General features: G+C 44.5%; 1 protein-coding gene and 1 pseudogene across 1 annotated transcript; one reads left to right on the top strand and one right to left on the bottom strand.

Moving 5' to 3' along the window:
- The first annotated feature begins 5729 nt into the window (after positions 1–5729).
- LOC136638743 (olfactory receptor 13H1-like) lies at positions 5730–6641 on the top strand. The gene has a single exon (XM_066612773.1). The coding sequence runs from the start codon at positions 5730–5732 to the stop codon at positions 6639–6641; it is 912 nt and encodes a 303-aa protein (XP_066468870.1).
- Positions 6642–12082: 5441 nt separating this feature from the next.
- On the bottom strand, positions 12083–13001 carry LOC136638741 (olfactory receptor 13H1-like; annotated as a pseudogene).
- Positions 13002–13312: the final 311 nt, after the last annotated feature.

Here is a 13312-nt window from a genome sequence, read left to right as displayed (position 1 = left end):
CATTTCAAGTGCCTGGGTATCAACTTCCATTACAGGCTCACTTGGACTTTTCATCACAAGGCAGTGCAGAACGCATCCAAACTAGCTTCCTCAGCCATTTCCCGTTTCTTTTTCACCTGCAGCAATGGTTATGTTCCGGCCGCTCTGGAGCCGTTTAAGGGAAAGTTTCTTTCCCAGGTTCTTTATGGCTCTCCTGTCTGGTATAAGGTTATCAACCAACCACTAGAACGCATCCAAGCCTCCTTTTTACGGAAGATTTTGGGCTTACCCAGGTGCGTTCCCTACTCGGTTCTGTGTCTCGAGGTGGGGTTAATTCGATTAAGGACTACTGCATGGTTAAGACTTCTGAAATTTTGGTTTAGGATTTTATTTAACCCTACCTCCTCTGGTCTAATGCACCAATTATTATCGGATCCAGTCCTGCCTATAGAGATCACTGATCTTCTAACTAAAATTAAGTCAATAGGGCTGGACACTGCAGAATTAGGTATGATTGGCTGTGATGCAGCTTACAGAATCGTTAAAGGAAGAATTCTTGATCTCGAACAACAAGAGCTGTTTAGTGCCGCCAGAACCACATGTTCTCCACTCCATCTCCATATTCCAGTCAGTTTTGGGAAACCGGCCTCCTTCTTTTACCACCTGGTGTGCCCACAGGCCCAGAGAGCTTTCACACTGGCAAGGTTTAACGCTCTTCTATCAGCCTTGTTAACGGGCAGGTTCAGCGGTATCCCCTACTCAGAGAGGAAATGCAAGTGTGGTAGGGATTGCGTTGAGACTTTAATGCATACCTTTTTTTACTGCCCGCTACATGATGCGTCACGCAAGAAATATCTAGGCCCATTGTTAGCTAGGATGCAGGGCTGGGAGGACTCAATCATGCTTCAGTCTCTCCTTTCTACACCTGATTCTGAGACGCTGGATAATGTTGCTTCCTTTTTATCTGGGGTAATAGCCAGGCAGAGCCCTGGGACTCTGGGTAGTGACTGATGTTTATGCTTATGTTGTGTTGTCTTTGTATATTTCTGTTTTGTTTTGTTCTTTCTCTGTATTTTATGCCAATAAAGGTCTTACTGAACTGAACTGAACATCCAGGGAATAAAACCTTTGTTCAATGATAATCAGTTCCTTCAGAGGAGGACAAGAGCCCTCTCTCTTGCCCCCCTCCCTCCTCCTGCTTGATGCAAAACCCAAACATTAACCCTTCCCTGCCTCCTGGCCAGAGTTTTCCTGCTGCTGCTCACCTGGTCTGAACGATGGCCCCACAGGGTCTTTCACACCCCAAAAAAGGTAAGCAAGACACAGTCTCAAGTCTGACCACATGGGGACTCGTTTCTGAGTCAGTGGCCTCAGACTCGAGTCAGTGCTGCAGTCATTGACACATGTGACTCGAGTGTACATGAGTCAGCAAAAAACACATGTTTTTGTGACTTGGATTCGAGTCACCTGACTTGAGTAGACATGGCTAAGGTTGCACTGTAAGGGAATTAATGTCTTTGTTTTCCCTTTCCATTCTACGTCATTCTGCCAAAACTCTCTCTGTGTAGTATGATGTGTTAGGGCTTCTTTTCTTTCTCTTTTAAGAATGTACCCACCTTCCTTGGCTGGACAAGATATTGTTCCCCAGGTTGGCTTGAAATAATTCCACTCCACCCCTCATTTTTGGCTTAGTTTCTTTTTCTTAATTATATTTTGACCCCCTAGCTTGCTTAGGCCATGTTCACTGGTACTCCCACGGGGTTTTTCCATTGCTAGAATTGTTCACATTCACCCTTGTGATTGGTTTTAAACAGAACCATTAGTTTCTATGCTCTCTTAGGAGGGGATTTCTTCATCAGATGCCCTTCCATCTGCCTCGTTCATCCCAAAGTAGATTGATAGTTGTGGCTACCTACCACTTTCACCCCCTCTTCTGCTGGGCCTAGTAAATTAGTGAAGCAAACAACAGAAAAGAGTATCCTAGGTGCAAGCCACCAAGTGGTACGGTGGCTTCCCTAATTAACATTTTATTAAAAATGAGTTTCCGTTGGCATTCAGTTTCACCTTTTTGTCAGGGGAGCTGAAGAACCTGCTAAGCAGTTCACCTTAGATCAGGGGTCGGCAAACCTCTTTTGGCAAGAGGACTGCGTTGTATATCTGACACTGTGTCAAGGGCACAAAATATAACATAACAATAAACAACCAACAACAACAACAACAAACTTTATTTTTATCCCATCCTTCTCCCCAAAGGGACCCAGGGCGGCTTACAACATATTAAAAAAAACAGATTAAAACATAATTTAACAGATAAAAACATATTTAAAACACATTAAGAGAAACCATAAAAACAGTAATCAGATAAAAGTCAGAATAAAAAGAGCATAAAACAGCAGTTCAAGGAGGAATCACGCCTGTAAAAAACTAAAAGATGTATAAAAGATGTTAAAAAGGCCATAGAGTCAGAAGGCTTGTGTAAACAACAAGGTCTTCAGGCCTTGCCGAAAGGTCTCGAGGGAGGGAGCCATTCTCAAGTCAAGGGGAAGGGAGTTCCATAACATTGGTGCCACTACTGAGAAGGCCCTATTTCTTGCCGCCGCCCCACGTACCTCTTTAGGCGGCGGCAGATGCAAAAAGGCCTTTTCTGATGACCTGAGAGGACGAGCTGGATTGTACAGGAGTAGGCGATCTCTAAGATAGCCTGGCCCAGAGCAGTACAGGGCTTTAAAGGTCAAAACCATGTATAAACAATACATGGATAAAGGATGTGTGGAGAGGTTGGTTGAATAAAATAAGTGGGTGGAAGTGGAAGGAGGTGGGGAGCAGAGGGCAAAATTGACTTGCAGAGAAAGAGAGGGAACAGATTTTGCAACAGGATTGAAAAAACATTCATATAATAGAATTACATTATTCCATTTCATTACATTCAGCACCTCTAATGGCTGAATGAGGTATATACTGATGCTGGGAGACCTGGAATATATTGGGTGTATATACGTCATTTAGCCACTAGAGGTTCGGAATGTAATGCAATGTAAAATTACATTACATTGCATTACATTCAGCTCCTCTAGTGGCTAAATGTGGTGTATACCCATGCTGAGAGACTGGAGAACTGTGCAAGCCGGATAAAATCTTCTAGAGGGCCAGATTTGGCCCATGGACCAGGGTTTGGAGACCCCTGCCTTAGATGAAGAAAACATAGGACCTGCCATGTGACACCCCCACCCCCAACAATTCTGTCTATTGACCTTCCATGCTTTGATCATGGGAGAAGACTGGCAGGGTGGATTTAAACCCCTCTCTCGTGGAAGCACCATCCACTAATTCATGATTAAATATCTCTGTTCAGCCAACTAGATTTCAAAGAACTTGTCTTTGGATGGTGCCTGTGATGGTTGCTCATGATGGTTAGCAGAACTTTGTCCATGTTTGACATATTGTCAGTTGCAGAAGAAATAATGAACAGAGAAAAAGGATAAAAAGTCTAACAGTCACATTAGGACTCAGATACCATCCTTCCCCTTCCCAATAGTGTTCATACAGATTTAGGCAGAAGAAAAAATAATTGGTCCTTGAGATGAAAGTGCTTCAGTGAGTGATCTCCTTGGAGTTCAATTAAGGTCCGGTTCTTGGAAACACCTGTGGGTCAACCTGTAATGCTCCAGAAGGACCTAGTGTAGTGATGGAGCTTGTAAACCACTAGGGGGACAAGTACCAGCAAAGTCATTAGCTGTTGTCTCCAGGAATGATGAGAGCTGTTTTCTGTGAAGGGATGAAGCACTGATCTTCCATCATGACCCACATAACAACTTTCTCTATAACTATAAAGCACGTCTGGAGGTTTTGCTTCCAAGTTGTCAGTTTTAGGTGGAAACAGTTATGGTTCAGCATTTCTGTTGGCAAAACACAAAAAGGACAGCATGTGAAGATTCCAGAAGGTGGTATTCATGAAGGTGGAATGGATGTGACTGAATGCCCTGACCTCAGAGATGAATGTGAGTCTGTTGACATGAAAGGTTTTCACTGTAACTGGCTCTCTTCACTCTGACTGTATCTTCTTCTAATCTATTCTAATGGCCTTGAAATGTTCTTGCCCAGTTCCATCCTCACCAACAGTCTAACAACACAATCCTAGGCATGTCTACTCAGAGGTCCCATTGGATCCAAAAGGGCTTACTCCCAGGAATTGCATATAGGACTATATTATAGCCTATGAGAGCTAGAGAAATATATATGGACACCGCTGAATCTCTGATGGAATTAGTCAGCGGAAATGCAAAACAGAAGTTTGTGGAGCTTCTCCCAAACTCTGTGTCATTAAAAAAATGAGAGTTTGCAGTGAGATAAAGGAAGGAATAAGGCTGCAATCCTAACTGCACTTTCCTGAGAGTAAGCCCTGTTTAACAAAATAGGCGTTACTTTGAGTAGACCTGGTTAGGATTGTGCACTATGTCACCTGCTGTAGAGCCCTGTCATGTCCATGTCTAATGACAGTCAGTGGGTCCTACTGTCAGGTACATGTGGCTAGGACTGCAGCCCTTGCATGGATCATTGGTCTTGGCCCGCTTCTGACTCATGCAGAATCATGGGAAGTGAGCACTTGAGAAGACAGGAAAGTCTTATTCTCAGTCACTTGAATATTAGTTTTGCTTGTTAAGTGTCAGTGAGTCTTGAATTTGAAACTGGGGGACAAGAGGAACCAAGTCATTTAGAAGACATCGATGTCAAGTTCTCGGACAAAGCCTACAGCTGTACAGTTGAGGATATAGAACCTCTTATGTTTTAAGTAGAAAGGAGATGGGTTCCATATCAACAATAACAATAACAGGAATCAAACTGAAACAGTATACGAGAAGTATTGAATTCTACCAAATTCCATTTCAAAATGGCAATGTGTATTTTAAAGTCATTCAGCAATAGAATCCATGCATGCTGATAAAACGATAAAAAAGACAATTGCTTCTTGTTCCATGTCTGGTTCTCATTTCATGACTCCCAATCCAGCTAGAGAGGGTGGTGGCAGCTAAGGGGGTGGCTACTCACTAAATGGCATGTGAAATCACATTTGGGCTTTCTCAGAGGCACTAATCTTTATAAGTACTTTGGGGCTCAAGGTCAGGGTTTTGATGTCCAGCGGACAAGTAATGGACTGTGATTTCTCCAGGGTTATGTTCAGGCGTCCGTACCAGCCTCGCCTCCTTTGAAGCTACTGCCACACCCAGCTGGCATTCCCATCTTCAGCCTCCTTCATCATCGTTGTTGTTGTTGTTGTTGTTGTTGTTGTCAGTAGGTAGCTACTCACTTTCACTTGCTTTTTTCAAAGCAGAATTGGTTAAATGAGAGTGGTAAAAGGGAAATGAAGGAGGCCAACCCTTTTGCTAAACAACTTCGCTCTGCTTAACTTTCAGAGCAGCACTTGGACAGAAATGGCTTTTAGGACCTTAATTAAAAATCTTCCAAATCCTATGAACATCACAGAATTGTACTTTTGATGTATTCTTTTCAGAAAAGGGGTTCCACCATTTCTCAAACAATGAATATCCCTATTAACATAAAGGATCCGTATTGCATTTTACAGGAAACATCAGTGTGTTGTCTCTATAAATATAATTGGGGGAAGAGATTCTCACACCCACAAGGATACAGTATGAAGTGCTTCATCTCTTAAGATCTTTCTGTCAACTCCAACTACGTTATTCTTTCCTCCAGGAAAAGCACAGAATGCCATGGGAGCTTCAAATGAGACGATGGTGACAGAGTTCATCTTGATCAGGTTATCGCAACACCCGAGGGCTCAGGCTGTGTTCTTTGGTCTTCTCTTGGTGGCTTACCTCATCAGCTTTCTTGGCAATGGGCTCCTCATCCTGCTGAGTATTGCTGACCCACGGCTTCATACCCCCATGTATTTCTTCCTCTGTGTCTTCTCTTCAATAGACCTCATCTTCACCAGCAACACAGTTCCTGAGGCATTGGCTAACTGCTTTATTCCCAGGCCCACAATCTCCTTCTCCAGATGCTTGGCCCAGATGTACATTGGTCTATTGCTCGTCTCAACGGAGTGCTTCCTCCTTGCTGTCATGGCATACGACCGTTTTGCAGCCATATGCCGGCCTCTACACTACATGCAAGTCATGAGTTGGAGATTATGCATTTCTCTGGTGATTGTGTCTCTGTCTCTCTCCTTCCTGATAACCTTAATCAATGTGGTGCTGCAGCCCATTCACTTCTGTGGCCAACACATCATCAATCACTTTGCATGTGAGCTGCAGTCCTTCCTCAAACTAGCCTGCTCTGACACACATGCAAGCGAGCTTTTTGTGCAAATTTCCAGCCTCTTTGTTGTACTACTACCCTTTGGTTTCATTGTTGCCACGTATGGGCGCATAGGCCTGGCTGTGCTGCGTATCAGTTCAACACTGGGGCGCAAGAAAGCCTTCTCCACTTGCAGCTCTCACCTCGCTGTGGTCAGTCTCTTTTATGGCACAATCATGATCATGTACTTGAAGCCCCAAGAAAAACCTGTTTCCGACAAGGAAAAGGTAATAACTGTAGCGTATGGGGCTCTAACTCCCATGCTGAACCCTCTGATCTACAGCTTGAGGAACAGAGATGTGAAGGGGGCATTCTGGAAACTGCTTGGAAGGAAATTGTCAGTGTAAAGAAGCATGCACTCCACTTACGTGGCACTGGGGCTCAACACTGGTAATATCTGATGGTGATCATTTGCTACATGAGGTAGTGGCAGATTATAGCTTTTGTTCCCAGTGTGAGGTCACTTTAGTCAAGATTAACTTTCTTATCCAGAAATCCTTTTGGTTTTGAAAATGGGATAGTCAGGATTGACTGCTATACTGGCACCTATTTATCTTTTTGAAAGGAAATGCTTGATTGTTCCTTTGAAAATGTTTGCCCTCTTGTGAGTTTTTTTGCTTTAAATAAATAAAAAAAGACCTTCCGTGATGCCTTGTACCAAGCTCCTTCCCCATGTGATTACATGTATAATCTAATTACCCATGGATTTTTCCACTGGGGGGGGGGGGGGAATCCAAAGATTTTTCTGTCTCAACACTGATGAGAAGTATTGTTTAAATCAGGGGTCTCTAAACTTTTTGGCCGAAGGGCCTACAATCAAATATCTGGCATGGTGTCAAGGGAAAAAAATTAAATATAAAATTTAAATAAATACATTAGAGATGGAACTTTGATGAATGACTGGAATGAATGAATGAATGAATGAATGAATGGGCTCAAATGTCCAGGATTTCTCCAAGCACCAACACAGCCCAAGAAATAAAGCACACACACTTCAATGGACCTCCATTCCCCCACCCCACAAGCAAAACTCTGGTTGTGTTCGGTCAACTGGGCCACAGGCTCTCAGGGGATCAGAGGCTGGCTGTGGGCTGGATAGAGGCACTCTGCGGGCCGCTTCTGGCTCCCGGGCCGGGGTTTGGAAACCCATGCTTTAAATTAAAGGAAAACAGTCCTTTAATAATGCAAGAGAGGGTACCCAGCTGACAATCCATCCATCATTCTCTCTCCAGGCTTCACTCCCCCCTTCCCCCAGAGCATGTGAAGAAAGGCTAAATGGCAGCTATTATCACCATACCTTTCCCTCACTGGGGCTCCTGGTGAAGGGAGGGATTGCTTCCTCCTAGTGAAGCCTAAGCTCCTGGAGAGAGACCGATTGCCTCTGTGTGCATTTCAAAAGGTCAGTAAGGCTGTTTTTAAATAAGGGGAGCAAAGTGACTTCATTTTTTAAATAGATTTGCTTTAGTATGTTTTTTGCCATCCATGTGAGTTTTGGGAAGGGAACCTTCACGAATAATGAGACTCAACCTATATAGTAGTAGTGAATAAAACAGAAGTAGGCAGCAATAAAAAACGGCAGTAACAAATGCCCAAAGAAAAGTAGTGCTAAAAACACTGAACAGTAACAATATTTTTTGAAGCCAAGGTGCTCCTTCCCTCTAGCTGAGCACCCAGATTGACTCCACCCAGCCTGTACTGGGCTGGGCAGAATCAGTCAAGAAGACAGAACCGGACAGAGCTTGGAGGGCCTTTTTGAACCTTCACACCTCTCTTAGTTTACAAGCAGAATTTCCCTAAAATCTCCCCTGAGTCTCCAAGAGGGTCCTGAGTCTCCAAGAGGATTCTCTTGCAACAGAGGAGAAGGTGAAGTCAAGAAAGTGAAGCAATTCCTCTCACTTAGGAAGGAGTGTCCCCTTTACAGGATCGTAGGGCTACATGAGAAGGGGGAGATCAAAGCCTACATGAGGGCCTACAATTAAAATTTCACTAATGGGGGGGGATGCTTGTTTGACCAATCTCTTTCTCTAATTCAAGGGAGCATCAAAATTATACCATAAATCATGCCTGAGAATGGGGATTATCACTTACTTGGAAGAGGCACATCAATTATTTCTAGCTCTTATTGAGCATCAGATGATGAACAACACCAGTTGCCCAAATTTGAGGTGACACAAAACACACAATAGCTAGCACTTGGCTGTTTGGGCAGAAGGACATACAGCCCCTGTCTTTTGAGGCAGAGGCATTCCTGCTAGCACAGGTCATCCTTCTCACGAGGCATTGCAAAGAACCAAAGTTTGGTTCAGGGAATCCAGCAGCCCATTGGAGATTTACAGCCGGGTGGCGGCACCAAGACTGCATCTCTAACTGGCTTTCTCCAGAACACTTCCTGAATTCTTGTTCTGATGCTACAACACCAGACACAGCAATAGAAACTGCAGTCTGGACATAACTCTTAAGTTGATTGTTTTCACAGATAGAAGAGAAAATTCTGCCTTGGGTCCCTTCGGGGAGAAAGACAGGGTATGAAAAAGTAAATAAATTAAATAATAAATAAAATTCAGTGAAAATTTGACAAAAACATACTTTTTTAACATAATTGAGATGTCAACTTCTTTTGCTCCCAAAAGGAAGACAATCCTTTAGGACCCATTTACACACACAGAGAGGTTTCTTGAGCAGCGTTTTTCTTGTATTTGTTATATACTATGTTTGGTAGCTTAATCTAACAATATAGGCAAACAGAGCTTGGCTTCTGGTTAGTTCTTCCACAAGAACTCTTCTAGTTAATATTTGTATTCTTCCTACCAGGGAGACGAAGGCTCAACAAGAGAGATCTTGTGCGATGTTGTTTTTTTGGCAGCTCAGGGAAACAATGATTGTCCGGTCAGCAGGGGAGGATAGCCTTTGCTTTCCCGATAGCAGAACAGCACCGGAGCATAGGGAGACAGCACAAGAAGCAGGCGATTCCAAACAGAGCCAAAGAAGCAGACACAGGCTTGTTTGTTGCAGAAACATGTATTGGTATACGGAGCAGGCAGAAGAGTAGTCAGTCAAACGGTCTAGATGTCAGGGATACAACAGGTCACAGTCACGAGAAGGCAGTCCAAAATCAGTACACAAACCAGCAGCACAGCACACAGAAACTCCACCACAACAACCCACACCCAGGAGTCTGTGCTTGCCTCATATATGCTGGGACCAGCCAATCAGGGTAAGGCGACCTCATAGTCACAAGACAGTCTTGTGACCCACTCTGATTGGCTGTTCAGTGGTGCATTGCACCATTCCTCCATAGCCTTACTGACTCAGTACTCATCTCTTCCCAAGTCACGTGACTCCCACCTGCATCAGGCACAGTTGATTGCATCAGCTGTGCTGCCTTGCTGATTGCTTCACACCAGGCCCAGATATCAGGACCTCCTGCCACATCCTGGCTAATAACAATCTCAAGCCTGGGATGCCAAAAACCTGACAATGATCACCAAAATTGATCACAACATCATCCAGTCAAACCTGCAACAAGCTCAACATTTCCTCTGCCGTCCAGAAGAGCTCTTGGTTCACAACTGTTAACTGTTGGTTACCAGCTTCACTCCCATCCCATGAAATTGTATGTCCAAATTCATTTTCTAGCCTGCCTAGGATCAGGATGGACTCAGGCACTGCTTGGCCTTGGTTTTACTTTGCCAGGTAATGTTGGCTGTGTATATTCTTTTTCTACTGACTCCTGTCAAACATTTACCCAACCAGGAAGGATCTGCCTGGCTGTAAACCACAAGAACACACCAAGATCCATTGCAGTGGGTGAGCCCTAAATCCAAAGGAACAGACTAATATCTCCAACAATGAGGAAACAAAGACTTAGGCTTACATTGCATAGTCTAGATCTGAGGTATTCAATCTGTGTGTCCCACCTCCTTAGGGTGGCTAGGCTAGGCTCCAGGGGCATTGCCAGGCATTTTGGGGAGAGATGCTGAGCTGCTCTGCTCTGCTCTACTGCAAGTGCTGCCTGCTGACTTGCTGCTTTTCTGCAGCTGTGAACAAGTTGGGTGGGGCAGCGTGAGGGTGGGGGGAGGTGGGAGAGAAGGCTGGCTGGGCAGGCAGAGGTGCCGCATCTCAGCATGGAGCTCTCTCCATGTGCAACCTTGCCCCAAGGACTACATTTCCCAGTGTGCCCCTCACCTGGGCATCCTGGGATTGGTCAAGGCTGGAGGAGAGAAGAGTGCGGAGGTGCTGCATCTCATCAGCACAGGGGAGCTCCTGGCAGGCTTCAAAGCGGGAGGGAAGAGTAAGTCCTCCACTTGGGGAGCCCAGCCTGCACTTAGTGTCCAAATGCCCCAGCCTGCATTCCTCCGTCTTGCCTGGGGGAACAGCGGTGGCATCTGCATGTTGGGTGTATGTGTGTGAGCAGCCCCCATCTACTTTGAGTTGTAATCTTGCTGGGTATGGCTGCAATCCTTTCCACACTTTCCTGGGAGTAAGCCCCATTGACTCAAATGGGGCTTACATCTGAGTAGACCTACATAGGCTTGGGGGTCTGTGTCAGCTTAACCCAGATTCCTCTTGTTTCTCTTTTTCCTCCCCCTTCAAAAAAGAGAAAAAAAGCACTCTTGATGGCTTTGTCTCCAAAAATTGATTAAAAATTAAAATCCCCATTCCTTTTTAGCCATTCCCCTTTTTTCTCCTGCCTCCTTTTGTGTGTGTGTGTGGGGGGGGGGGTACTCTGTTGGCTGCTATTGTAACAGTATTGGCTGCTATTGTTTAAACAGTAGTTCTTAAATTGAACTGGGCACTGGGCAGGGCTGAAAACCTTACTGATTTTGGAGGGGGGTGTTATTGCAAGTAGGCTACAGAGGAAATTCACGTGGCGGAACAGGGCTGGCTTCCACTTATTTATTTGTTCTACTTTAATTATTTATTCTTATTTATTTTAATTTGCATGATGATGTCACTTCCACCATGACATCACTTCTGGTGAGTCTTGGAAAGACTGTCATTCTAAAAAGTGGGTCCCAGTGCTAAAAGTTTGAGAACAGCTGCAATAAAGTGTTAGTAAGTTGACACCCTGGGGGGAGTGTGACGCTGCTACTGACCAAAATCACTAAAATCAGAGTTTGGAGGACTAACACCATCATGTTACATATCAATCGATGCGTAATTTCATGCAGAATGTGTTCAATCTTTGTTCTATCAAAAGGTACAGCCAAAAAACCAATGGGGGTGGGGCAATGGTATATCACCACGCCCAGCACTTGGGGTGTTGCCCCACCCACTGCATGGGTGTGACACGCTGGCATCCCGCACCAGGTGACCCGAACCCTAGTGACGCCACTGGGAAACTGCTGCCTGCCTAACAGGACACATTTGCAGTCAGTGTCCTACCTATCTAGTAACTCAGTAAGAAATAAACCTGTCTTACCTTTGCTGCATTCTTACCAATGAATGCAAAGATCCCAGAAACACTGACAAGTAGACTCATTACGGAGCTGGTCTTCTTCTTTTTTTATTTAAAGCAAAAAAACTCACAAGAGGGCAAACATTTTCCAAGGAACAGTCAAGCAATTCCTTTCAAAAACATAAGTAGGTGCTAGTATAGCAGTCACTCCTGACTATCCCATTTTCTAAACCAAATGGATTTCTGGATAAGAAAGTTAATCTTGACTAAAATGACCTCACACTGGAGACAGAAGCCATAACTTTTGCCACTACCTCACGTAGCAAATGATCACCATCAGATATTACCACTGCTGAGCCCCAGTGCCACATAAGTGGAGTGCATACTACTTTACTCTGACAATTTCCTTCCAAGCAGTTTCCAGAATGCCCCCTTCACATCTCTGTTCCTCAAGCTGTAGATCAGAGGGTTCAGCATGGGAGTTAGAGCCCAGTATGCTACAGATATTACCTTTCCCTTGTCAGAAACAGACTTTTCTTGGGGCTGCAAGTACATGATCATGATTGTGCCATAAAAGATACTCACCACCGTGAGGTGAGAGCTACAGGTGGAGAATGCTTTCTTGCGCCCCTGTGTTGAACTGATACGCAGCACAGCCAGACCTATGCGCCCATAAGTGACAACAATGAAACCAAAAGGTGGTATTAGGATAAAGAGACTGGAAACATGCATGAAAATCTCACTAATATGCGTGTCAGAGCAGGCGAGCTTGAGGAAAGACTGCAGCTCACATCCAAAGTGGTTGATGATGTGTTGGCCACAGAAGTCAGTGGGCTGCAACACCACTGTGATCAGAGTTATCAGGAAGGAGAAAGACAGAGATGCAATCACTAGAGAAATGCATGATCTGCATGTAATGTAGAGGTTGGCATATGGCTGCAAAGCGGTCGTATGCCATGATAGCAAGGAGAATGCATTCGGCTATAATGAGTAATAGACCAATGTACATCTGGGCCAAGCATCTGGACAAGGAGATTGTGGGTCTGGGAATAAAGCAGTTGGCTAACACCTCAGGAATTATATTGCTGGTGAGGATGAGGTCTATTGAGAAGAGGACACAGAGGAAGAAATACATGGGCGTATGAAGCTGTGGGTCAGTGATACTCAGCAGGATGAGGAGCCCATTGCCAAGAAAACTGATGAGGTAAGCCACCAAGAGTAACCCAAAGAACACAGCCTGAGCTCTTGGGTGTTGCGATAACCCGATTAAAATGAATTCAGTCACCCTTGTCCTATTTGAAGCTCCCATTACGTTCTCTGCTGGGTCTCTTCTGCAAGGAAAAACAGAACAAATTGTTTAGACGTGGCACTGAAAAAGGCTTCAAACTGCTGCTGATGCCTAAATAGTTGAAATGTTTTAATTCTCTCCACCATCCATCACAAAATGAAGCATGTTGAAGTGGAATGGATGCTGTAGAAGGGACCGTTATGCACATTATTCTGGCTGAAATCAATGACATTTATGGCCCAATTCTAAGAAGGTTCTGCACAGGCAGAATGTCCATTCAGTTACAAAGATGCTGTAAACCTTCCCCCTGGTGCCAGCAGTTGTCAGGAGGC

Source organism: Tiliqua scincoides, chromosome 2 (genome assembly GCF_035046505.1).
Source record: "Tiliqua scincoides isolate rTilSci1 chromosome 2, rTilSci1.hap2, whole genome shotgun sequence".
Taxonomy (NCBI): Eukaryota; Metazoa; Chordata; class Lepidosauria; order Squamata; family Scincidae; genus Tiliqua; species Tiliqua scincoides.
Note: the sequence above shows the minus strand (reverse complement) of the source record. Positions and strands in the feature narration are given on the sequence as shown.